The sequence below is a fragment of the Tenrec ecaudatus genome, chromosome 2 (genome assembly GCF_050624435.1).
Source record: "Tenrec ecaudatus isolate mTenEca1 chromosome 2, mTenEca1.hap1, whole genome shotgun sequence".
NCBI lineage: Eukaryota > Metazoa > Chordata > Mammalia > Afrosoricida > Tenrecidae > Tenrec > Tenrec ecaudatus.
In genome coordinates, this window is record NC_134531.1 from 89450826 (window position 1) to 89476947 (window position 26122).

Here is a 26122-nt window from a genome sequence, read left to right on the forward strand (position 1 = left end):
ATTTCTTTTCTACTTGGGTGCTTGATATCAGCTCCTCATTTTTCCCCTCCCTCTATCCCTCCCTCCCTAATGAACCCTTGATAATTTATAAATTATTATTTTTTTTTCATGTCTTGCACTGTCCAATGTCTCCCTTTACCCCCTTGTCTTTTGTCCACCCCCCTGGGAGGGGATTGTAGGCAGGTCATTGTGATTGGTTCCTCATTTCTCCCCTAATCTTCGCCTTACCCTCCTGGTATGGCTACTCACATTGGTCCTGAGGAGTTTATCTGTCTGGTATTCCCTCTGTTTCCAGCTCTAATTTGTACCCATGTATGTGCCAGATTTGTAGGTAGAATTGGGGTCATGATAGGTGAAGGAGGAGGAAGCATTAAAGAACAAGAGGAAAACTGTGTTTCATTGGTGCTATACTGCACTCTGAGTGGCTCATCTCTTCCCTGTGACCCCTCTGTGAAGGGATGTCCAATTGCTTACAGATTGGTTTTGGGCCTCCACTCTGCACTGTCCACCTCATTCACATTATAATTTTTTTCTCTGGGTCTTTGATGCCTGATACCTGATCCCATCAATACCTCGCGATCACACAGGCTGATGTGCTTCTTCCATGTGCGCTTTGTTGTTTCTCGGCTAGATGGTCTCTGGTTTGTCTTCAAGTCTTTAAGACCCCAGACACTATATCTTTTGATAGCTGGGCACCATCAGCTTTCTTCACCACATTTGGTTATGCACCCGCTTTCTCTTCAGCGATGATGTCAGGAAGGTGAGCATCTCAGAGTGCTGGATTATAAGAACAAAGTGTTCTTGTGTCGAGGGAATACTTGAGTAGAGGCCCAATGTCCATCTGTCAGCAGTTTTTTAAATGATCAATAAGATACCAGTGTTATCTTATGGGAACCAACTATCCTGTAGAGAGTGTTGGTTCTCATGTCTGTGTGCTCAGAAGCCCATTGAGAACTATTGGAATAAACTGTACAAAATGTGGCTTTTGTCTCTCATTTCACCCATCGTCTCTCTAGGTAAAAAAGTAGTGTCTGGTATACAGAAGCTTTTCAGTGGCATGGTGTAATGAGTGAATGGAATGAATGAATCAGTCAGCATAGTCGCTGCCATGAGCTTCCACTCCTTAGCCTCCCCTCTCCTTTGAGTCTCCTAAAAGACTCGACAGCAATGGAAACCAAGCAAGCCACAGTGTGTGGTGTTGGAGGACATCGTGGGGTGTTCCCTGTTGGAATACTGCAGGGCATGGGGCGGTCCCGTGACGGGAGCGCAAAAAAGATCAACAGAGGCAAGGGCCCAACGGACTGCTATCCTCCCTCCATTTGAGAGATCGAGGGGTGTGTGCGCGTGTGTGTACATGAATGAATCAGACAGAATCTTGGAGTAGACTTGAAGACAGTGTCAATGGTTGGAAATGAAGTTTTTTTCTAAATGTTTACAAGCTTCCCAGTAGTTTAAACAGACTGAGGCTTGGAAGCACCCTCACAGAAGGCAGGGTCCTGGATCTAGGAGACCTTCAGAAGAGAGCTGTCAGATGAATAAATATCCCTCCCCGGGGATGTTTCCCTTCCAGCTTAGGTTAGCGATGCCATGGTGAGTTAGAAAAGAGGGAAGTGGACCCTCTATGAAACATGGCTTTAGTTTTAGAAGGTTTGTGCTCTTCGCAAAGAAAACCGAGGGTTTCGCCTGGGAGACGACCTTTTCCTGAGCCGTTTGACGACTGCTGAGAGAGCAACACAGAAAAGCACATTTTATGGTGACAGATTGTATCTGATACCCGTGAAACAGCTTTGGAAATTCCATATTTCGGGTTAGAAAGACAATCAGGCAAGAGGATGTGCAGAGAGTTCTGGGAAAAAATCATGACATTACACCATAAAATACGTAACCAAGAACACATCTACTCTATTTTGTCTGGGATTGTGGTGTCATTGCTATATGTAAAGAACAGAACACCAGTTCGAAGCATCAATGCATTTTTTAAAATATAAGTGAGTATATGTGAGCACATTGCATATAATTTTAGTAGACCTATTGCTTTTCTATTTCAGAAGTAAAACCGTCCTTGACAGTTGTCCGTATTTGTCAATACTGGCTCTTCACTGGTATCCTCAACAAATCAATGGGCACAAGTTTGAAGGAAAGGAAGGTGATTATATTCGAACTCCTGAGAGGCTGTTGGATGTCCCGGATGCAGAATTAATGGCTGGGAAAAGCGCATGTAAATTAGTCCAGTTCACAGAGTATAGCAGTCAGCAGTGGTTTGTATCTGGAAGCAATCTGCCCACCCTGAAAAATAAGGTAATCTATCATTGAATGATGTATGTGGTTGGGATCTGTTTTTCCAGAGCAGATACCTTAGATTGTATTTGCATGATCTGATCAGTGCTCCTCATGTTGAACTGATGATTGGAAAATCCAACTAAATGATATGTTTGTAGTATTTAGTTTCAAAATAGTTGGAACAATTTCCTTTGTGTTTAATTGAATAAAACACATATGAAAACGGGGAAGGAAAAAATATGTAGTTTTCACTCATTTAAGACTATGTTATATGTGTCAAGCAGACTGGGACCGGCCAGCTAGAATCAAAGTGAGCAGAGTCCGCTGGACTCCTGAGCAAGCCTAGTGGGAGGAGAAAGTCTTCCATAGAAAGCCAAGGCACCTGCATTCATAAATCAGCTAATGATTAATGGCTGCAGGAGGCACATGACCGAACTGACTAGAAACATGAAGCAATGTTCAGAATAAGAGACTGGCATGATACTAATGAGAAAACCCCATCAAATTTTCTCTCCTTTCGACATTATAGGTATTATCATTGAGTGTGAAAGGTCAAAGTTCACAAGCCATGACTAACAACAATGAGATTCTCTACAGAATTTATGCTGCTGAGCCTAGGATTGTTCCACAGACATCCCTGTGTCTCCTTTGGAGTCAGGCTACTGCAAGGTATTTATGAATAGATTTTAGAAATCAGAGTTTGTCCACTCCCAGTTCCAATATCGCTGGACCTAATTTTCTAGTCTGAATGGAGATGCTGGTGTTAAGTGAGATGTGAAGTAAAACTCAAAGCCATAGATTCAATTCCTACTCATGAGAATATTGGAGAGGGTAAAAGAGCCCATGTGGGCTTCTGAGACTAACTCGCGGGAGTCGAAGCCCCATCTTTCTCCATTGCAGCAATGGGTGGTTTGGAACAGCTAAACTCACAGTCAGCAGACCAAAGTAGAGCATACGACTCCACCACGGAGCCTAGGTGAGATGTTAGTCTGGAGGGAAACAAACAAACAGCCTCTAAACAAGTCAGAGAGAGGGATGGAGGAAGAGGTTTTAGCAGCGTTCACGGAGAAAATGCCAGAGGACAGTGTCAATGGGTAGCACATCGCTTATAGTTACTGAGCTTGTTGGGGGCAGTATGAGTTCTGCTCAATTTAGATAGCTCTTTTGGAGTTAATTAGTTAACCTGTTGAACAGGTATGAATTTTTTTTTGTTTTGACCCCTTTTTGTTTTGTTTCTGGAGCTGTTCTATGTTAGAGAGATTGTGGAAATTATCATTCACGTCCGCATATGAACGAGCCATGGTGACGCAGTGGTTACATGCTGGGCTGCCAATCATGTGTCAGCAGTTCAAATCCACCAACTACTCTGAGGGAGAAAGATGAGATTGTCTGCCCCATGTAAAGAGTTACAGCTTCAGAAACCCAAAGGGGCAGTTCTACTCTGTCCCGCGGGGTCTCTATGTCAGCCCCGACTTGGTGGCTGTGGTAGGGTACATATATGGATGGCCTGCAGTTGGAGGTTGAGGCATACACAGGAATAGGAAGAAGAGAGTGCGTTTTTCTTTAGAGTTATAGCTCTCACCGCTAAATCAAACCTGCATGGTCAGGTAGTGTTGGCTGAGAGGGCATAGATTCCAATTTAAGCCATTCAATTCTGTGGATTACTGAATTTTAGCCACACAAATAAAAAATAAATGAGTTTACTTGAGTGTTCAACTACCCCTCAAAACATTGAAGTTCTGATCCATCTTCCACTTCCTTTATGGAACAAGATAACTTTAAAAAAATTGAAAGTCCTTGTGCTCGATGCTAGATCTTATATCTAATATCTATAGTCTTTGTAATCTGCAATACACGACTAATAATAACTACTTCAAGCTTGAATCTACAGTTTGGATTAAGGAGTTTGATATTCTTAGAAACATAGTGGTATCACAATGTCCTACAAGGGCGGATCTCCACCCAAAGTCACTAAAGACGACTCCGCAGGCTTGACACGTGAGGCGGCATTCACTATCAATGTAACGAGGCTCTGTGTCCACCGGGACGAGCTTACAGTAGGAAACCATTGAACAAGTCCTAGAAACGATACGTGCAATGTAAGTGACCGCATACTGGAAAAACGATGATAAAGAAATCTTAGCAAGGCCAGTGAGGAAGTGGTTCAGAAGCACAAGGCTTGGTGAGAACTGAGGTGAAGGCTACTCAGAGTGAACGTGGGTCAGGAGGGATTGCTTCATGACAGAGGAGGGCCTTCTGATGAAAGCCTGTGGGTGTGTTTGCGGCATTAGAAAGACAGCGTCCTTCTCTGTTGACAGGACCAGCTTCTTCAGCACCTGGAGTGCTCTTGCAGGCCTGGCTGCTCTGTAGGTTTTTACTGAAGGCGTCTTGTGGGATCTGTCGTGTCATGTCCTGGACAAGATGTTCCCTGCAGTGTTTCCTGTTGAAACCGTGGTCTGCCTAAATCTTGTTTAAAGAACACTTGCCTTCAGCTACCTATTTTTTTCTTTACAGGCCACCTCAGCACCTTACGTTCTCTTGTAAAAGGTATAGTGACTCTTGTGTTTTTCCCCTAGCTGGTTATCTGACAGTGAGTTTTGCAAGGTGGCCGAAGACACGTCAGACTACGTGGAATGCGCCTGCTCTCACATGTCCGCGTATGCTGTTTACGCCCGGACTGACAACTCATCTTCGTACAATGAAGCCTTCTTCTCCTCTGGATTTATATGTATCTCAGGTCGGTTGGAGTATTTTTTGAGTCAATAACTTTAAATATTTAAAAGAAAATAAATGTTTGTTTTGACATAATCCTTTCATAGACTCAAAGCACAAACACACCTGTCACGTTAGCGCTGGGAACAAAAGGCATTTTCCCATTGTCTCGTTCATTAATTCATGCAAAAATGTTTATGAAGGGCTAGCTTCCTGCTGGTGACACGAAGCAGAATGAGGCATAGTTGCGGCAGATAAGGAGGCTACAGGACGATGTGGGACAAAAGTCAGGTAATAGGAAATGAGAGAGTTCATTCTCGGCAGTCAGAATGTCAAGGATTTTAGGACATGAATGCTTTCGAGGCCATTTTGTATTTTCCTGAAAAATAACAACAACAAGAAAAAACCTTACTTGTGAAATGCTTTGTATTCTATAGCTAGTTCTGAGCATGCTAACCACTGTGCTAGAAAATTAAACTCTTCATTTACCTGTCAAATGCAGGCCCAATTTCGGGCAGAAATAGGAGGTAATGATTATCAATCAAGGGATTTACCTACAAGATAACCATAGAATCATTATTATTTGCTGCATTAATTATAAGATTGTGAACCTGAGATTTTCTTAAGAGCACTTAGTGTCCAGGCCCACCCATCCACCGTTGTTCCCTGAAGAATGTGTAGAGGATAATTACTAACTCTGTAACCGGACTGCCTGGGTTCACATCCTGCTTCTGCCATGTGAGATCTGGCTATTTGTGAGATCTGAAGCAAATCGCTTGGCGTTTCTGTACTTTGTTTTTCTTACTTGTACAATACGGCTCATGATAATATCAATATAATAAGTTGATAGAGGTATTAATTCGGAAATTAATGACATTTTACTTTAATGTCATCTTTGCCTTTAAGTATGATTGTCATTAGCCGTGTGCTTTGTGTATGTAATGCACAAAGGACCTTCCTAATAATTTTTACTTATAAGGACTTTTTTTCTGGCGATTGAAGCAAATAATGAATTCTGTTCTTTGTTCTGGGGATTAGAGTCTTTTCAATACACTTTAATTTTTAAGGTTTTACATTTACATTTTTCTTAATATGTGTGAAACTGTCCTTTGATTCAACAGCAAAAGATACTAATGTTTTTATTCTTAGTAATATCTTTCATTATCGAAGACATTTCTTGCTTACTAGATCCATCTGGATACACAAAATACCAAAATCTGATGAAAACCCTTTAGTGTACTTTAATGCTACTATATTTATTATACTTTATGGAATGCTAAAACAAAGCAAAAAGGCTGACACAAAATCTAGACATCATTGCACTTGTTTCCATAGAGATTTCAATCCAAGTGCTCCTCTGAGCCACGGAAATCACTTGTTCCAAACAGCAAGCATCAGTGCATGTTCTAAACACTGAAGGAAGGATGCTATCCTGGTTTCACAGAAACCCGTCAGTGCTAGATAGTGTTTCCTGGGAGAATCACTAACATTTTTACAGCAGTTCACTTTGGGAAAAAATGACCTCCATTTGCCTACATGAAAATCCACACGTAAATGTTGGTGTGTATTTTATTACTTTTTAATTCGAGTTGTATTTCAAATGATTACTGACCCCCATGCCCATGTATTGTAACAGATCATTATTTATATGATATATTCTATAGCTAAGTAAGCAGATTCTTACCAGGCTTGTCTTTGTGCCTCAGTTTCAATAAAGGGATGATGAATGAGCCACCAGGAATCAAAATAACAATAATTCTATGGATTATCTTCACATTTGATAGGTTAGGTTATTCCAAATAGTCCTCTGATTTTGGACTTGGTCTTCTTTTCATGACTAGGTAGGTTTTTTTCACAAACTGTAATAATATGAGTATAATTCAACCTTAAAAAAATCAGGATAGACCATGATATATTTATACAAATTGTATTTTGGAGTACTGGTTAGTGTACTAGTGCACAACTGCAGACATTTTGTGAAACAGGCCTGTTATTGTTGTTAGGGGCCATCAATCGGTTCCAACTCAGAGTGACACTATGTACACAGAACGACCTGGCCCTGCACCACCTTCACAATAGTTCTGATGTTGCAGCCACTGTGTCAATCCATCTTGGTAAGAATATTTTGGTATTTTTGCTGCCCCTCTACTTTACCAAAAATCATGTCCTTCTCCACGGACAACGTGTTCAAATTACATGATACAATCTCTTGCCATCCTTGCTTCTAAGGAGCAGTGTGGCTGAACTTCTACCAAGACAGATTTGTGTGTTCTTTGTTCATGGTACGTTCAGTATTCTTTGCCAGCACCTCATTAATGCATCGTTTCTCCTCCAGTCTTGCTCACTCAATATTCCACTTTTCCATGCGTCTGAGGTACTTGAAAATACCATGGCTTGGGTCAGACACACCCCAGTCCTCAAAGTAACCTGCTTACTCTTGCGCATTTGAAAGAGGTCTTGTGCAGCAGATGCATACCCAGCGCAGTGCATCATTTCACCTCTTACCTGCTGCTCGCTGAGCACTGCTTATGCATCCAAGCAAGAGGACAACCTTGCCAACTTCCACCCTTTCTCCGTTTGTCAGGATGTTACTTACTGACCCCCAGGCGAGGAATTTAGTCCTTTACGTTTAGTTGTAGTTCGTGCTGAAGGCAGTAATCCTTGATCTTCCACAGCAAGTGCTTCAAGTGATCCTTACTTTTAGCAAACAAGGTTGTGCTATCTGCCCACCACGAGGTTGGCGCTCGCCTTCCTCTCATCTTGATAGAAGCATTCCTCCTCCTCCAATCCAGCTTCTCTGATGCTTTCTGAGCATACGGACACAACCCGGTGCACACTTTTCTTGACGTGATACCATGTAGTGTCCCCTTGTCCTGTTTGCACAGGCGCCTCTTAGTCCATGTACGGATTCCGCACGAGCGCTGTGAAGGGTTTTGGAACTCCCATTCTTCTCTATCCATCGTTTGCTGTGATCCACACAGTGGAAGGCTGCACAGTCAAGGGCCACGAGCCAGCATCTTTCTAGTGTCTGCTTCCAGCCACGATCCATATGACGTCAACAGCGGCCTCCCTTGTTCCACAGCCTCTTCGGAATTTGGCCTGAACCTTTGGCAGCTACCTGTGAGTGTACTGTTGCAACCATTTTTGGATGATTTTCAGCAACATTTCACTTGCATGGAATACCAATCATACTATTCTATAATTTGTGCATTCTGATGAATCACCTGTCTTTGGAATGGGTACAAATAAGGACTTCTTCCAGTCAGTTGGCTAAGTAGCTGTCTTCCAAATTTCTTGGCATAGAGAAGATGGTGCTTCCAGTGTTCATCAGTGTGTTCGACCAGTTTGACTACAGAAACAAATTCAGAGACACTCATATGTGTGTTAGAGAGAGTTTTACATCAAAGAGCAATTGTATACTGAGAAAACATCCCAGCCCACTCCAGAACAAGTCCAAAAGTCCGATATTAGCCCATATGTCTGATACTAATCCATAAATTCCTCTTCAGACTCACATTGCCACCCACAAGGAAGATCACAGGCTCCTGGGTGAAAACTTGTGGATCCAGTGGCAGTGGAAGCATCACAGGGCTGTCCCCACAGGTCTCTGCTGCCTGGTTCCCTCAGGTCTCAGCAGCTCCACTTGGCTTGTCCACAGGCGGATGAAGACAGAGCCAGAGGCTCGTCTTCAGGGAGACAGAGAGGAAGATCCCACATCCTCAGGAGAAGACCACGTCCACAAGGAGGCATCATCGGGCTGTGACCTGGTTGATAGGCTTAGACTCCACCCTTAGACCTATTTATCAACTTGACATGAAATTATGTAACTTCCACAATCAGCTGTTGAAACACTCCAATTGACATTATATCAGTTCCTGGAGCCATGTCTTTAAGGCTTTCAGTGGAACTTGAACTTCTTCCTTCAATACCGTTGGTTCTTGATACTACGCTACTTGAAAGGGTTGACTGTGGACTCGTGCATTTTGGCACAGTAATTCTGTATTCTTTCCCTCTACTTTTGATGCTTTTTTCCATCATTCAAGACTTTGCACAAAGCATCGTTTAATTTACACCTCAAGGTGTCATTTTTTTCTTGCATTCTAGTTTAAAATACATGAAGCATGTTCTTTCTTTGTGGTTTTTAACTCTAGGCATTTGCATATTTGATTATGATATTTTACTCTGTTCTTTTGAGCTGCCCTATGAAATTTTCTGTTCAGCTCTTTTCCATCATCATTTTAAAAATTGCCTTAGTTCATTATTCAGAGCAAGTTTCAGCCTCTCTTCTGACATTCACTTTGAATTTTTCTTTCTTACCTGTCTTTTTAGTGACCTTTGGCTTTCTTCATGCACGATGTCCTGGATGCCCCCCCACAGCTCATCAGATCCTCGATCAATAGTGTTCAGTGCCAAATCTGTTTTTGAGATATTCTTGACATTTGGGTGGGATGTACTCAAGGACATATTTTGGCTCTTGTGGACTTGTTTTAATTTTTGACAGCTTCCTTCAACTTGAACTTGCTTGTGATCAATTGATGTTCAATTCCACAGTCAGTCCCTGGCTTAGTCTTAGCTCCTGATACTGAGCTTCTCCATTTACTCGTCCCACAGATATAGTCCATTTAATTTCTCTTTATTCTATTTTGAGAAGTCCTCGTGTACAGTCACCATTTGGATCTTTTGCCATGTGTGCTCCTGCTATATAAATTGTTGGTCTCGCAAAATTCGATCAGTCAATCTCTAGCTTTGTTTGTATCACCGAGAGCATATGTTTCAATTACTCTTCTTTCTCTTTGTTTCCAACTTTTGCATCCCCATCACCAATAATTACCAATGCATCTTGATTGCATATTTGATCAATATTAGACTGAGGTTGTTGGGGGAATTGTATTTCTGAATCACTCAACTTTAGTGGTTGAATAAATTTGAATTAGATTCGCATTGATTGGATTTCACACAAGCCACCACAGTACAACAAACTGATAGACAAAACAAAATAAGCAAGCACACTGCCATCATGTTCTCTGACTCACTGCAACCCTATAGGATAGGGTAGACCTGCCCTTGTGAGTTTCCAAGATTATAAATATTTAGGGGATAGTTTCATACTGCTGTCTCAGAGCAGTTGGTGGGTTTAAACTGAGGTTTAAACTGGATAGGGATAGAAACTGAAACAGCTTAGCGATCCTCATCTTAGAAAAATCAGTGATGAGGGTACATATTGGGACCTCCAAAATCATGAGCCAGTTTACCAAATGCTCACCTAAAGTTGAATGCTAAGATGCTTAAGATCATCCAATAATAGTTATAACAGGACAATGACAGGACGTTGCCGGAAGTTCAGGCCAGATTCTGAAGAGGACAGGGAACAAGGACTGTCATTGCTGATGTCACATGGACCCAGGCTCCAAGCAGAGAAGACCAGAAAGATGTTTACTTGTGTTTCATGGACTATGCAAAGGCATTCGACTGTGTGTATCATAAAAATTGTGGATAAGTTGGAGAAGAATTGGAATTCTTGACCCCTTTATTGTGCCCATAAGGATCTTGTACATGGATCAAAAGGCAATTGTGTTAACAGAACAAGGGAATATTGCAGGGCTTAACATCAGGAAAGGTGTGGGCCAGGGTTGTATCATCTCTCCATGCTTAAATCAATCTGTATGCTGAGTAAATCCTCAGCGAAACTGGATTATATGAAGAAAAATGTGGTATCAGGCATAGAGGAAGACTTATTAAGAACCTGTGGTATGTAGATGACACAGCCTTGCTGAAGGTGAGGAGGACTTGAAGCACCTGCTGATGGAGATCGGAATTGTAACTTTCAGTGTGGATTCCACCTCAATATCCAGATCAAAATCCTTACAAGTGGAAACATGATAATACATAGAGAAGAGTTGGAGTGGCAAAGGTTTACTTGGATCCATAATCAATGCCCATGGAAGCAGCAGTCAAGAGAGGAAAAGATGCATTGCATTGGGTCAATCTGCACAAGACCTCTCTAGAGTTTTGAAGACCACGGGTGTCACTTTGAGGACTAAGGCACACTTGACCCAAACCATGGTATCCTTCATTACGTTACATGTATGTGAAAGTTAGACACCGAATAAGGAAGATGCGGGAGAAATGAGGCCATTGCATTGTGGCGCTGAAGAAGACATTTGAAAGGACCATGGACTGCTAAAAAGACAAACAGGAGAGGCCAGCCCCTGGAGAATGACATCATGGTTGGTAAAATGGAAGGGCAGCAAAACAAGAGGAAGGCCCTCGGCGAGATGGACTGACACCGTGGCTGCATCAGTGCTCAGGCGCGTTAACACGTGTGAGGCTGGCACTGGGCCGTGGTGCAGTGTTTCATTCTGGGTCAGAGCCGACTGGATGGCATGGCACCTAACAACAACAACAACAACTAAAGACGATTTGAGGGAAATAACTTTATATGAGAATACCATCATGGTATCAAACAACTACTCCCTGCCATGGAGCTGATTCTAACTCAGAGAGACCCGAGAGGGAGAGCTGAGCATCCCTTTAAGGTTCCGGAGACTGTTAGTCTTGCTAGGAGCAGACAGCTTCTCCTTTTGAAGAGGCTGCTGGGTTTGAACTGGACTTATCATCCCAGCGTTTAACTCAGTCGCTCCCTGATTTTATATTAATGCATTAAAGAAATTCAACATGATTTGAGATACAAATTACTATTTAGAGGTTAATGTTAAAGAAGACCACTCTACCTTCTTATAGTGTTTTTTTTGACATTGTGCTGTTAAAGATCAAATAATGAATTGGTTTATCCTGGATTTGAGTCTGCATGCAATTTCTTGTGTCGTGTGACCTTAAAAAGACTCTAATATTCTGTTTTCTTCAGCATTAATTTGATAAAATCTGAGATGAATCTCCTATGCAGAGAGATGTTTTCAAATTGAGCTTGGTTTTTAGTTTTTTTTCTTCAAATTGAGATGTATGTATCAAGTTGTTTTCAAATTGAGATTCCAGTTGGGCACCCGTGTGCACTTTTGTTTCACGTGTGTTTGCTTTCTTTTGGTTGTGTTATGGTTGAGAAACCCACCTTCATCAACTCACCTGCAGCTTTTTCATTTGAAATGCCCAGGGGTTTTGTGTACTTTGTATGGATTGCCAAGGGTATGGATGTTTGCACCATCCCAGTTTCCCGGGGCGTGATGGGACGTGGCTAGAATGTGTGCTAGAGGAAGCACGAGAGGGTGGGTACGATCCAGAGGCCTCACACTCCGTGGGTGTCCCGGTGCGTGGCTCCAGGCAGCAGCGAGCTTCTTTCCTTCAGGCTTCCTCTGACCCCTCAGGTGGAGCTGAGGGCTTATGCTGCGGTAGCCGGTTAGGTCCATTGTCATCGGCCTAATTTTCTGGACAAAAGATGGTTTGACCATGTCCTTGTTGAAATTTCATACAGCTGAATTTTACAAGTATTTAAGTTTTTGTTCTCAGTTTGCAAATTTCATTTTTTAAGTCTACCTAATTTCGCTCAGATTTTACTCTAAGGGGACTTTAAAGTATGTGTGGAAAGTGGAATTACAAGATAATGTAATGTTTTAAAATAAAATGTTAAAGCCCCCTCATTTAAGAAGTAAGGAAAAAGCATGCGACTCCTTTAAGATCTTGCTTAGACATCTCAGTCAGATACCCAAATTCATCACTCAAAAGTGCCATCTTTAACCAAGCCTGTGAACAGTTTTCAGAAACGTTCTTTGGCATTGCCCTTCCTCCATTGTCCAATCACATGTGCATTATTTTCTTCTAAAGCCTCTTTTGGAACACATTTAATGTCCACGTCGCTAGCAGCACTCTGTTGATGGCACCTTCTGTGTACTCTGTGATGAGAGAGACTTCATCTCCTCATTTCCTTCCGCATCCTCGTCAGAATTACCTTTGATGTCTGCAATTCTTCAAGGCTCTTCAAGGCAGACCTCGGAGATACCGCAGGCTTGATTCCCCAATAAAGTGACGGTTACAATAAAGCAAGTCACACAGTTTTTGGTAAAATGAAAAAGTTAAATATATTCTATACTGTAATTTATTTTTACAAATTCAAAATATTGTAAAAATTATCAAAACGTGACACAGAGCTGCAGAGTGAGTATATATTGTTGGAACAACGGTCCCAGTAGACTTGCTCAGGTTTTCTGTAGACTGCTAATTTAAAAAAAAAAAAAAAAGGAAAGGAAAAGAAAATTAATATTGTTGAAGCACAATCAAGCAAAGTAGAACAACGTGAGACATGTCTATTAAAATGCCAAACCCACTCGCTCATGGTGACCCCATTTAGGGCTTCTAAAATCATAAATCTTAATGGGAGCAGGCAGTCTCGTCTTTGTCCCAGGTGGTTTTGAACCACTGACGTGGTTAACAGCCAGACGTTGATCCCACAGCTCTGTTGGAGCTCTGTATGCCTCCCAGTCCCCCCTGCTTGACCCATTTCCCAATTCCTAAGCCACTTCCACTTGGTAGGTATTTTTCAGAGCAGCCCCCCACCCCTCGGTCCCCAATCTGTCATAGTTATCCAGTGCTGCTCTAACTACAGTCGTCGGCTTCACCAAACAGAAATCTATTTACTAACCGCTTCGAAGTCTCACTGTCCAGCTTCAAGGTGTCCGCTCTCAGGGCATGCTTCTATTTTGGGCACCTCTGGAAGACAGCTCCATGTGCCTTGCCATCTGCGTTACCTCATCTCTTTCTCAGCTGCCTGTTTCATCTCTTTTTATGTCTAAAAAGAGATCGACTCAAGACGCTCTCTCCACTAATCCTGCCTCATGACCATCACAAAGGCAACCCATTCCCAAATGGGATCGTTGCCACAGACAGAGGGTGAGGATTTCTAACACATACTTGGTAGGAAAGGCATATAACTCAATGCATAGCAATGCTCAGAGTAATTACGTAAATGTTTCGATGGAGTTATTTCAATGTGGTTTAACTGTACTAAATTAATATTTGGAGTACAATAGGGGATTTTCAAGGGAAGGGAAATGGAGATGAGTAAGCTCTTCTTGAGAACTAGAAGAACAGTTGAGTCATGCTTCCTTCTCCCTTACCTAGTGCTAATCCCCTTGGCTCACAGCGCTACCACCTACCACTGCAGACTTGAGATGAAGGACGTGTTTGCGATCAAGTGATTTATGATAAAAAATATGCCATGGTCTTGTTTTTGAGCCGTCTTTTAATCCTATTAAACACACACGCGCGCACACACACACACACACATACACACACACCTACCTTTAGTCAAAGCGGACTGACTAAATCCTGGAACTCAAGCTTACATTCGTCAGTTCTGACCTTCAACTTCAATAGCTTGTAGGCTACTCAGGAGAGGTGCAAAATCAGACAAGACTCTACCGTTTCTGAAGATACAACTTGTCCCTGTGTGGGTGGATTTGGAGGCAGCCCCAGGACCAGCACATCTGTCCTAGAACACCCCCTGGCAGCCTTCCCCAAATGTACGGCAACAGATATCTTGGCCAGATTGCCAGGCCTTGCCTAATGCCGGGCCTCCCCTCCCTGTGGAGCTGAGCCCCTGCAGCAGCCACTGAAAGCACATCCCCAACAAAGAGGGCAGGTGTTTCTGTGCAGAAAGCGATCCCTCCGAGCCCACACATGAGGCCTTCCCACATGGCGACTCCACTTCTGTCAACAGGCAGTTGTTTGCAAGGTCTGTTACATGCCTCGGGGAAGAGAGCCACACAACAATGGTGAATGACATGCAGCACCTCCTGTTCGTTAGGGAGGCATTAATGTCCCGCAAGGAGGGCATGCATGCAAAGCGGACCGCAAGCAGCACAAGGGCCAATTGTTGAGCTTGGATCAATTTTAGGTAAAACATCACTCTTCAGAAGAACAATGGAGTCAAATACTTAAGTGTAAATGCACAACTTAACAATGATCTCCTCCCTGCCCATCTCCCTTTCAGCCGAGATGTAATACATTAAAACATACAAAGGCAGAAAGTGTTTTGGAAGTATGCATTAAAAACATTGAAGTGAATCGCATGATACATGGTTGGTGGGTTGTAACTGAGGTTCTAATACACCCTTAAAATGGTGTCAATTGTTGCGTTTAAGTAGATTTGGAATTTTAAAATGATTTTATTTATACTACTCAGAAATGTAGATGCTCAGGTCAGAAGTCACGGCAGGGTGAAAGGATACATTCTGTTTCCGGCTTTGGCACTTAGTGCATAAGGTTGTCTTTAAAATTTCAAATTACCACTGTTGTAATTATATGACTCTCCCTAGTATATAAAAAGGGACACTTACCAAACCAGAATTTTGGTAGAAGCATTCACCATTTCATACTTGAAAAATACAATTTGCCTCCCTAAATATCTCATATTTAGCCACGTCACCTGTTCTTAAAAAATTATATTGGAATTTAACTAGAAAAAATGTAAACAACAAAACTTGAGGAATGTAAACATCCAACACCAAATGCTTAGTGACCATTATTAACCTTCTCAATTTCTCATTTCTATTCACTGGAGTAGGGGAACGTGTAGCAATTCCAAAGTTAAAATGATTTGGGGGGCTTAATTGACAAGTGTGAAGTTTTTACCATGCAAAATGAAATATAGTTGGAGTTCAGGCTATCCCCCACCGCGGCAGAGGTGTGTTGTCTCTTATGTCCTGAATGTGCACGAAGCTTTTCCGTCTGAGGCTGCTTGTCTGTTGACGGTGAATAAAACCACACATGGGCGTTTTGTTGTTGTTTCTACAGGTCTGTGCCTGGCAGTTCTTTCCCATATCTTCTGTGCCAGATACTCCATGTTTGCCGCTAAACTTCTGACGCACATGATGGCAGCCAGCTTAGGGACACAGGTAGGAGAGCTTGATTTTCGACGTGTCATGAGGTGCTCCCGTTTCTTCATCAGAGATCCTTGAGCGGAATGTACAAGTACCGTGCAGCATCAGCGGTGTTCAAGAGATGCCTTTTCACTCCTGTGCTGTGGAGGAGCAGGGCGGGAGGGCAGTGTAAGGGAATGGTAACAGCAGGTGCAAATGATCATTTGTGAACTCTTCTGCAGGGAAGTATCTAATGGCATCGCTTACAAACCAGCAGACTTTTCTTAGCACAAAGCAACCTATTGTCAACCGATCTCCACTAAATATATTCTTAAAGAATAGGCATAGAATTAAGCTGTTCTCAAAATTGACAAATGTTATATTTTTAAATAAAATCTTATACTGTGGTATGAATTCTTTAGCAGGAGGGTTACTAAAATGGTCTGTACTGTAAAACATAACATCTAGAGAACATGCATTAGTTAACGTCTAGAATACCGTTTGGTGGAGCATCCTCTGTTGGGGAAGAATGCAGGGGCACTGTGGAATCAGTAGTGTGATTCAGTCAACCGCTGGTGCGCATTGCAAAGCAGATAGTTGAGAGCACAGAAGACAAAGGAAGAAATCAGTGGCCTTTTCTGGTCACGAGGAGCTGCCAGTCTGCAGCAGCAGAGACATGCAGGTGACTATCATGCGATGTGGAGAAGGGACTTTGTGATCTAGGTTCATTTTTCAGTAAAGGGAAGGGCACCATTTTTAGAGTGCAGGTGCTGTTTGAACTGAGGCTCGAATGAGCAGGAGTTCACGAAGTGGCTGGCAAGGAGAAGGAAGGGATGCTTGCATACTCCAAGGGGGAATTAGAATCACTTTCTCATCGTGCCTGCAATGAGAGATCCAGACAGTAACGATCCCAGTATATTGTTTAATACTATTCTCTGGATATGGAGAAGCACCCTTGGGGCAAGAACATGTGCTGTGTCTTGATTGGGTCCTGGCTGTCCGGGTGTGAGCAATGTGTACAAGTGGACCCTACCGCATCATTAGGACGTGTACACTCTCTTTTAAAATGGAATGCACATGGTACTGAGCTCTGGACAGCAACCTACACACACACACACACACACACACACACAAAACAGTGAGTGGAGCAGCTGAACTATTAAATGGAAAATGAGGTGGGACCTTAGGATTTTTGCCTTTCCTATAGCAATGCCATATACAGATTTGAGAGCTATATTTTTCAGAAACAGATTAAGTGCTGAATTCCCAGCCGAGGGCCCTAGATTGCATTTTAAAACTACCTGTTTACATTTGACAAGGCTATTTACATTGCCTTGGTAACCCGTCTTAACTGTCTGATCTTGCCTTTGCTTTTTCTATGTAAGATCTGAGAAAGCCCGCCTTCCATAATTAGAGTTTACTTGGCTCTATTCACCACCCACTCTGGTGGTTTTTTTTGGCAGCAGAATTTGTTCAAGACTTAATTATAGCACTGTAGAATTACAGACAACTCCTCGGTGTCCTAACAGACAAATTTGCTCATGTCTAGGGATGTGTAAGAAAGACCAGGATTTGTATGCTGGGCCATGGCCTTGTGCTTCATGTTGTACTTAACATCACTCCGAGAGAAAATGATTAGTCAAATCCATGTCCTTTGGCAATTTTTAGCATACATGATGCAGCATGACAGGAAAAGTTGTATGATATATGAATTGTGGTGTGAGATAGCTGCAGAATAATTTTCATGTTTTTTTTCTGGGCAGGAAGAATTTGTATATTGTTGATAAAAAGAACTGCTTTCAGAAAATGACTTTCCTATTTATTTTTATTTAAAAAGTATCTTCAGTGAGAGGGACATAATCTCCCCCATGTCTTTGGCAAAGCATCCCCCAGGGAAAGGAAGCTGACCGCAGAATCATGGGCTCACCCTGTGTCTTCCCATAGTTGACTTATGCCCATCGGCCCCAGATACAGACTTTTGCCAGTGCAGGTTATTCCACTTCCAGCCCTGGATCTCCTGTTTGGGAACCTTCTGTTTTTTCTTTTAATCATTTTATTGGGGGCTCATACAGCTCTTATCACAATCCATCCACCCATCCATCATTCTCAAAACATTTTCTTTTTACTTGAGCCCTTGGCATCAGCTACAAAATTTTTTTTCCTTCCGTTTCTCTCCTTCCTCCCTCCCTCTTTCCCTCCCAAACCATTGATAATTTATAAATTGTTATTATTTTTTCATGTCTTACAATGACTGATGTCTCCCTTCACCTACTTTTCTGTTGCTCGTCCCCCAGGGAGGGGGTTATATGTAGATCATTGTGATTTTTTCCCCATTTTTATTACTCTGAAATCCTTAGACTTCCTCTACGGAAGTCTTAAAAAATGCTGACATGGCCTGTGATATTTGGGTTGACTGGATAAGACTGTAGCTGACCCAGCGTGCGAGGGTAGTGCACACTCTGAGAGCTGACTTATTGCCAAATGGAACAGCTTTTGTGGAGACGGGAAGAAAGGAAACGTGATGGGCCCAGACTTCCTTCCACGTAATAGACAGGTGGCTGAGTCTGGCCAAGTGGGGTCAAGGTCTGTCTTACTTCTTCACTTCTAGAGTTTATTATTCATACACGGATAGATATGGAGGATAATCCAAACATTGTGCTTTCAAAGCCCCCACTCATTTCATCTAGGGTTAGTTTTAAGGCATTCCTGCATCTCTTACACTCATTGACTATTCAGTTCCAGCAGGTGGCAGTAGAAGATCCTTTTTCTGCATAACTGTCAGATCTCTTTCAAAGATGGAGTTCAGGAGAAAAAGTTGAGAGATGCTTTCTCCTCTCTTCTTTTCCTTAGGCTAAAAAGCTTTCGCTTGTAACAAAGCCACACACATATTTGCCATCTCCGACCTTTCTCTTTTTATCTCCTTGCTTCACAATGGGAATAAACGCACCAGAAAAAGGCTACACAGCGCTTCCTCTTAGTATCCTTCATCACTGAGACTTGGATTCCGCGCCTTAATGATACTTCTCATCATTATAGTTATGCTTTGATAAATTTAAAGGAGTGGGCTTGTGGTGTTGAAAGTGTAGTTAGGGAACCATCATAGACATGTTGTTCAAGACTTAAATGTAGCTCAGTAGAATTACAGATAAGTTCCATATTGGCAGTATTGTTTATCAAAAGTATGTTTTTCTTCAATGCCGAGTTTTTTCTTAACCATCTATATAAAAAACGATTGAACGGTCTGAATTATTGGGCCCTCACTTCCAATATGAAGTGAAAATGGCAAATAAATGTTGGTTGCATTGGGCAATATTTCTCGGAAAACATCTAATTATATCTTTGGAATTTTAATCTTGGAATCACATTGCCACCCCTGTGTGCCCTGATAAGCCTAGTAAACAGCTAGGACAAAGGACAAGTTTACAGTTCAGGGTTCTTGGTGGTGGTGGCTCGCTCCGGAAAAGCAATTCTAATAATCTAAAAAAAGAACAGAAGTTTCCTCATAGAAAACTTGCTGATAAGCTAGAAATGCATTAAACTTGATTAAAAATATTAAGCAAGGAGGAAATTTAAGGGCATTTCAAAAAGTTCATGGAAAAATCCCAGTATCCTTTCATTCTATTTTTCATGAACTATTAAAATCCCAGTGAGACTGGCTTTTCCTTCTGTTTTTGTTAGTTTGCTTATTTGTAGAGTCGAATCACAGTTTTTTATAATTGAACATTTTTAACCAGAACGTATGATTGGATTTGTCAGGAAATTCATTCATTGCCTTAATTCAGGCCACACTATGAATATTTGAAAATTTGAAATACTTAAGGATTTTGGTAGCCCCTGAGTATGCAGAATCCTTCCAAAGAATGAAGAAAAATATTGCCCTAAAAATGCAGAACCATTCTCTGGAATTTAGCCAAATTTGGGAAAACCGAGCAAAATGTTTCCTCATTTAATAATGTTTTAGAGTCACTTGTTTACAATGGTTTGTCTCCCCGATAGAATCCTGTTCGCACACCATGGCCAAAGATTCTGTTTTTGTCTGGAATTTAATGTCATTCTAACTTTGGGCAGCTGGCCCCTCTGAGAATCCTTCTGTGTACATCCTCCCGGGTGCAGGAGTGAGTAATGTGCAAGCTCCCAAGGCCCAGCTCCTGGAGGCTACTACAGGACCTAGTTTCCGTCCAGCAGTTTCCTCTGGCTTGCTAAGAATGCCAGCGCCTGACAACATGTTTCTAATAAACATAATTATTATCAATTGGAGAGAAAGAATAAGATTGAGAAATGTAAAATGTTCTTTATTCAGAACACACCTTTCATTAGAGGACAGTTTTGTTGCATCACTTAGTCATCAGAATATCCTTTGTTATTTCTGTTCTCTGTGTGGTAGAGGAAAGTATCTGAGAGTTGAAGTCCATGGGCTCAGCACTGGCTTTGGCTCTGAGGCCTGGGAGCACGAGAAACCCAGAGCAGCACCATTCCAGGGGATGGTGACAGTGGTGTGTTAGTGGGGATATTAGTGGATCAGGGCTGACCGTGAGTGTCTCCAGCTCCTCCACCCTCAGCCTCGGAACGTGTCCATCTGGGGAGGGTCTTCAGATCCTGAGTGTTCAGACAAGAGGCTGGCTGGATTGAGGCCCAAGTGCATCGGTGGTGGTGCTGGTTGCTCTGATTTCTGTGATTCTTATTACTAAATTCATGCTCCCAACCGCCTTTCCTCTGTAGGGATTAATTAAGTCAAGCTTTACTTTCATTTGAGGTGTCCTTCATTGTTTTAAAACTATCATAAACGTTTATCTCTCCACCCCACCCCCACCCCCCTGCCCTTGGAGAGCCTGCTGCTGCTTCCTGCCTTCTGATTCCCCTCTGAGTTGTTTAGAAATGCAAGGGCCCATAGACAAGGAAGTGATGCAGATCGGGCATCCACACTGGTCTTTCTCGTTGTATTTCGCACATTCTAGGAACTCCCAAAGTTCTTTTTGGACCTATGATCCACCGTTAGGAAGAAATGATCGCCAGACCTCCGCCACTCTCTCTGGCCCCCGATGTCTTTGTTCCCTGGAAAGAGCTTGCACGTTTCTCCACTTTGGCGATGCTGAGTGTTGTTTTTTGGTACACACTGTTCGGAGGTGTTGAGCCGCACCTATTCTTCGTGTAGAGAAGGACTCATTGGACGCGGCTAAGGGGCATTCTGCCCACAGACACAAGTTGCATTACAGTTGGCTGTATTAAACTCTTTGACATTTACTTTAGGTGTATTCTTCAATATCGCCCCAAATAATGCCATAATATGCATGACTGTGAATACCCATTTAATCATTCAGTGGAGAATGTAAAACAGAACGCCACCCTAAGGCCACTACGGACTTCAGAGCAGGTCCTTCGCTAACCTCATCTGTCACGTACACAGGATGGAGACTGTGCCATGGGACGTGCCAAGCAAGCTCTGCGCACACACCGCATGTAAACAGCAACCGAAAACAGCAACCTCATGCCGGGGACCGAATATACGCAGAGAGGATCTCTCCGACAGCGAGCTGTGTGTAGGGTCGGGTCTTCGCTTGCAAAGTCTTGGGGCAGCGAATGGCCGCTGCAGGGGTGTGAAGGCTTACATGCTAGATCATGGCACGTTTTAGGCAGGGAGAAAAGCACAGAAGCAAGAAGGAAGGAGGTAAGATGTGGCTGATGCCTGGAGATGGACAGAGACCTCGAGGAGCGCGCACATAGCTGCACCCCTGCAGGGGCGTGCTTGCCTCGTGTCTGGGACCGGTAAGCCATCCCGAGTCTCAGGGAGCTACTCCACAAAGCCCCAGGTGAAAGGAGGGCTTTCGAGGCTTCGTCTTGCAATGAGGTTTGGGGCGGAGGAGAAAACTGAGTGACAGCCCAGGAGCAGCTAGAGTCCAAGAGGGGAATTGACAGATGGTGCGAATGGCTGAGCTTGGCTTATGAACAAGGGTAGCGACAACCGGAATTCAGAAGAAGGAATAAGAGCTAATGAAAGTACCCTGTTTGGCTATGAAAATCTTGCAGCGCACTTAATAAAAAGAGCACATTGCAAATTTGATTTTATGACCACGCATGTAACACTTGTAGGAACCACATGAGGTAGGTGGCATAAAATAGGGACTGATATTCTTCCTACTTTACAGATGAAGAAGTGGAGGCAGGAGGAGTTTACGTCCGTGTCTCTCGGTCCCAGAGCAGGAAGGGAAAGAACCAGTATTCTAGCTCAAGCAGCCACTCCGTCTTTTCAGCACGTTGCTGGCTCAGAAATGAATATTTGAGGAGGTAGCACAGTGGTTACACCTTGGGCTGCTAACTGAAAGGTGAGCAGTTCAAAGCCAGTTGCTGTGTGTGAGAAAGAGGGGGCTTTTTACTCCTGTAAAGATTCAACAGTCTCAGAAGCATGTATGCAAGAAGAAGGACCATAAAGCACAGTACACATTTTTGAAGACAAAAAACCTAATAATAAACAGGTACAAAAGGGAGGCAGAGAATCGGTGAGAGATGAGCCTTCCAATCTGGTTAAAGAAAGCGGTTGGAAAGCGTGGAGTGAGCTAATGAAAATTAGACAGAAACTGATCAGAGGAATCAGTGGGCGGAGAGGACGCTGAAGCGGCCATGTCTGACCATCAATGTGACAGGCTTAGCAGTGTCAGAACTTAATGGGACTTACGTAATCAAGTTTGTATTTATATTTTTAATTCCATTTTCCCATCAACTTTTTGAAGTTATCTTAAAACGCATGAGGCACGGATTCGTCAGAACTAAGGAATTAACCATACTGGCCCCAAAGGGTAGCAGTCTGCTCCGGAACAAAGCTAGAAGACAGACAGGGAGAGGCAGGAGAGAAAGATGCTTCGGGGATCCAGGGAGGAAGTGGGAAGAGCGCTGGAACAATGAGGGAATTGCAAGTAATGTTTTGCAACAAAGCTTGTCTAGACTGTTGGGTAGAGAATGAGTTTGCTCTGTAAAATGGCACGGAACGAACCATTAAAAGAAAAGAAAACAAGGCGATGAAGAACGAAGAGGGCAATCCAGGCCCAGGAATCAGGCTTGCTGAAGAGAAGCTGGGCCTTGGGCTATTGCCAAAAGGGCCAGCCTCCCTCCTCTCTCCACTGCCCCCCACTCTGTTCCCTCCATCAGACTGGAGATGTCATAAGAAAGGTGGGCGGAGCTAGGAAAGTTCTCTTTGGTTCATGTTTTTATTTAGCTTTGATTGCTTTGGCCCTTTTTTATTAGTGGACTTCCTGCTAATGCACTTTATCCAAATCGTGTTATCTGGGACACTGGCACTCTGTCTCAGGCTCAAGTGAGTTTGTTTATTTCCTATAATTTCCCCCGCCCGCACCTCAGCTTGCATTTACTGAAAGGAAACTTTTGTGGTGGCCTCACGGGGTTTTTTGGTACTGTTGTCAACTTACTTATCACATTTATAACATGATTACCAAATCATTTTGTGTTAAGCCAGATAAGCAAGCATCACAACATTATACTTTGAGGAATTTTAACATTTGAAATTCAAAATGGGGGGAATCTAAGATATTTATCAAAGTGTGGAATTCCAAGGTGGGAGAAACAACAATCAAAATAACAATAAAATAATGTGTTTCATTTTCCTCCTCACTTAAATATTCACTTTTCCATGGTCTTTTAAAAGATCTTTCAATAATAAAACCCAGCTTTGTTTTTTTCTCAGCAAGCTCTCCCCATTCAGCTGAACCATAAACTGTTTTCACTAAATTGAAAATAAGTGAACACTTAAGATACAAAAATAGCCTGCTGGTCACACTACTGGGAAATCCAAACTTTCCCAAGGGCTGCAGAAGCAGCGCTCAGAAAGAGTGAGTAATCGGCTGCGTGAGGCTGCAGTGACATTATCATGTTTGCAGCATGGCTTTTGTTAGTAGGAAAATTTGTGAGGCAAATCTAGAGTTTACCAGAAAATACCGGTTTAGAATCTCTTATTACAGCCTCAAAAACATAAACTATCCTTGACTTTCAGAAGACTTGCTTTGATGTCTTTAACTAGAGAAAACCGGCATATGGGAAAATTTGCTTTTGTGAATGTTTAATGAATAGCTGTCATGAATATGGATTTATAGGGGGGAAAGCCCTAGTTTTGGAATTACCACAGATGGGGTGACATCCTTGAATTGCTGAGTTCTCAGTGGGAAAACATTCAGAATCCCTGCCTACAGAGCAGACTAACCAATCGTGTTTGAAAGTACAACCTACAAGCCCCAGCCCAGGGTAGGTGCTGGCCAACCCCGGGGTTGGGGGACAAAGGCAGGAGAAGGAGCTGCGGAAGCCACACTGCACGCAGAGGCGTTTTGGTTGCTGCTGTGAGTCGAACGCTTCTGAATGTTCTCTGCAAAACTCGACCTGTGTTTTCTTTTCTTGAGGTTTTCTTAAATCAACTCAAGGGCGGTACCGTTTCTCAGCCCCACCCTTTCCAAGTAGGTGACACTAGTACACCTGCTTCCGCCCCTTTCAACTCATCGCCCTCTCCAGGCTTGTCTATGGGCCCACATTATCCGTATAGATTCTCTTTATATATTTTAGACTCTGTTTATATTTTTCCAATAAAAGGACTACTACTTATTTTTAATAATCTGAGGATTTTCAAGTGTTGTGTAGGATTGTTAGACGGCAAGAACTAAATGTATGCATTGTATTGAACTAATATGTATATTAGTCTCGCATACTTTGGATGTAGGATCAGGAGAGCAGACCTGGAACAGGACATCGTGTTGACAAAGTAGAAGGGAAGTGAAAGCAAGGGAAGGCCTCAGCTGTGGCTTGACACGGGACTACAGCAGGTTCCGACAGACGCGTTGAGAGGACGGCACAGGACTGGGTAGTGGTTTTGGATGGCGTCCAAAACTGGGTAGTGGTAGTGGATAGCGTCGCTATGAGTTAGAACCAACCGGATGTTACCTAACAGACTTATGTGTATATGTGTATGTAGATGCACATGCATGTACAAGCTCACTTCATATATACATAATACACACACACATGTGTATGAGTGAGTGCGTATGTATACCCTTAAATGGTAAGAAGGCATATATCTTTAACACAGAGATGTTTACTTACTGGCACACTCTACTTCCAGAGATGATAAGAATTTGATAGTAAACCTAAGTCCATGTAGTCCTTATAATACTTTATGAAACAGTTAATATTGCTAGTGTCTCTAGATGACACTGAAACATCTGAGACGCTTCAAGGGCTGGCACTTGTCCCGGGTCTGTCAGCTGCAGAGGTCTTGTCCACAGCCCCCGCAGCGCCCCTCTGCAAGGCAGTCTCCTCGACGCCCCCAGGGCCCTCAAGTCCACAGCAACCCTGGAAAGCCGGCCTCAGGTCCCGGGGGGCACATGGCCTTCCATTTCTCCTCCACTTCCATGGCACATAGTAAAATCCTCTCAAAACTGCATATAAAGAAATTAGCAGTGATAATATTTCCCATTTACTCCACTAATATCCAAGTATGTCCATCACAATGGGCCTTGCTTCAACCTTACTCTTAAAGATTTCTAAACTCCTGCTGCCTTTTGTGAATTGTTTCAATGAGGGCTCCTTACAAACAGATTGAGTCTCAGAAAGTTGTGTCTCCTTTGCTTTTCCTGTTTTATCCATTCATGGAGTATCTTGTGTTTAGATGCCTGTCTGCCTAAGTCCCTGGGGAAAGAGGTCATTCTTTTTTATATCAAGTGCTATGTCAAAAGATAAATAAAGGGACCAAAATAACAACAGTCAGAAAAACAAAGAAGTCTTTCTGAGAGACTTGTTAGCTCAAGTCCTGGCAGGGTCCCATTTGGATCCTGTCTCCTAGGAACGTATACTTGTTTTCTGCTCTCGGTGGGAGGACCGGGGTCTTAAGCACACTGTTTTGGGTATAAGGGTGGATTTTAATGTCTGACAGAAGTGTTACAGAACAGCCATCTCTGTGCATTGCCAATCTTCATGTGTTGAAGGTGGCATGCGCAAATGATTTTATGCAAATTGACATGGGAATTCCCTAGTGACCCCACAGACCTTACCCCGCACACCTCTCCACTCCCACTTGCATTCTTCTCCCCGTCGGTCATGTAAACAAGTAAGTTGAGTGAATACTGACTTCTGGGTACACATTTCCTGTGTGTGCATACTCTGAAAGCTTTGGCGTGGAATTCATTATTTTTTAAAATTAAACATGTTTGGGGATTGAATGCGTTTTTCATTACCGCCGGAGTATATCCTATTTGTCTCTTTGGGTCGCAACTTCACCATTTCATGATGCCAGCTAGACCAGCTCTCTTTTATAAGGCTATTGGTGCTGTCAA

General features: G+C 42.8%; 1 protein-coding gene across 1 annotated transcript in view; it reads left to right on the forward strand.

Moving 5' to 3' along the window:
* The window catches only part of ADGRV1 (adhesion G protein-coupled receptor V1), a 724059-nt gene that overhangs the window by 352284 nt on the left and 345653 nt on the right, over positions 1–26122 (forward strand). The window contains exons 82-85 of the mRNA XM_075542665.1: positions 2049–2298; positions 2810–2949; positions 4857–5017; positions 15736–15836. Coding sequence (XP_075398780.1) covers positions 2049–2298; positions 2810–2949; positions 4857–5017; positions 15736–15836 — 652 coding nt within the window. The remainder of the gene's footprint in view (positions 1–2048; positions 2299–2809; positions 2950–4856; positions 5018–15735; positions 15837–26122) is intronic.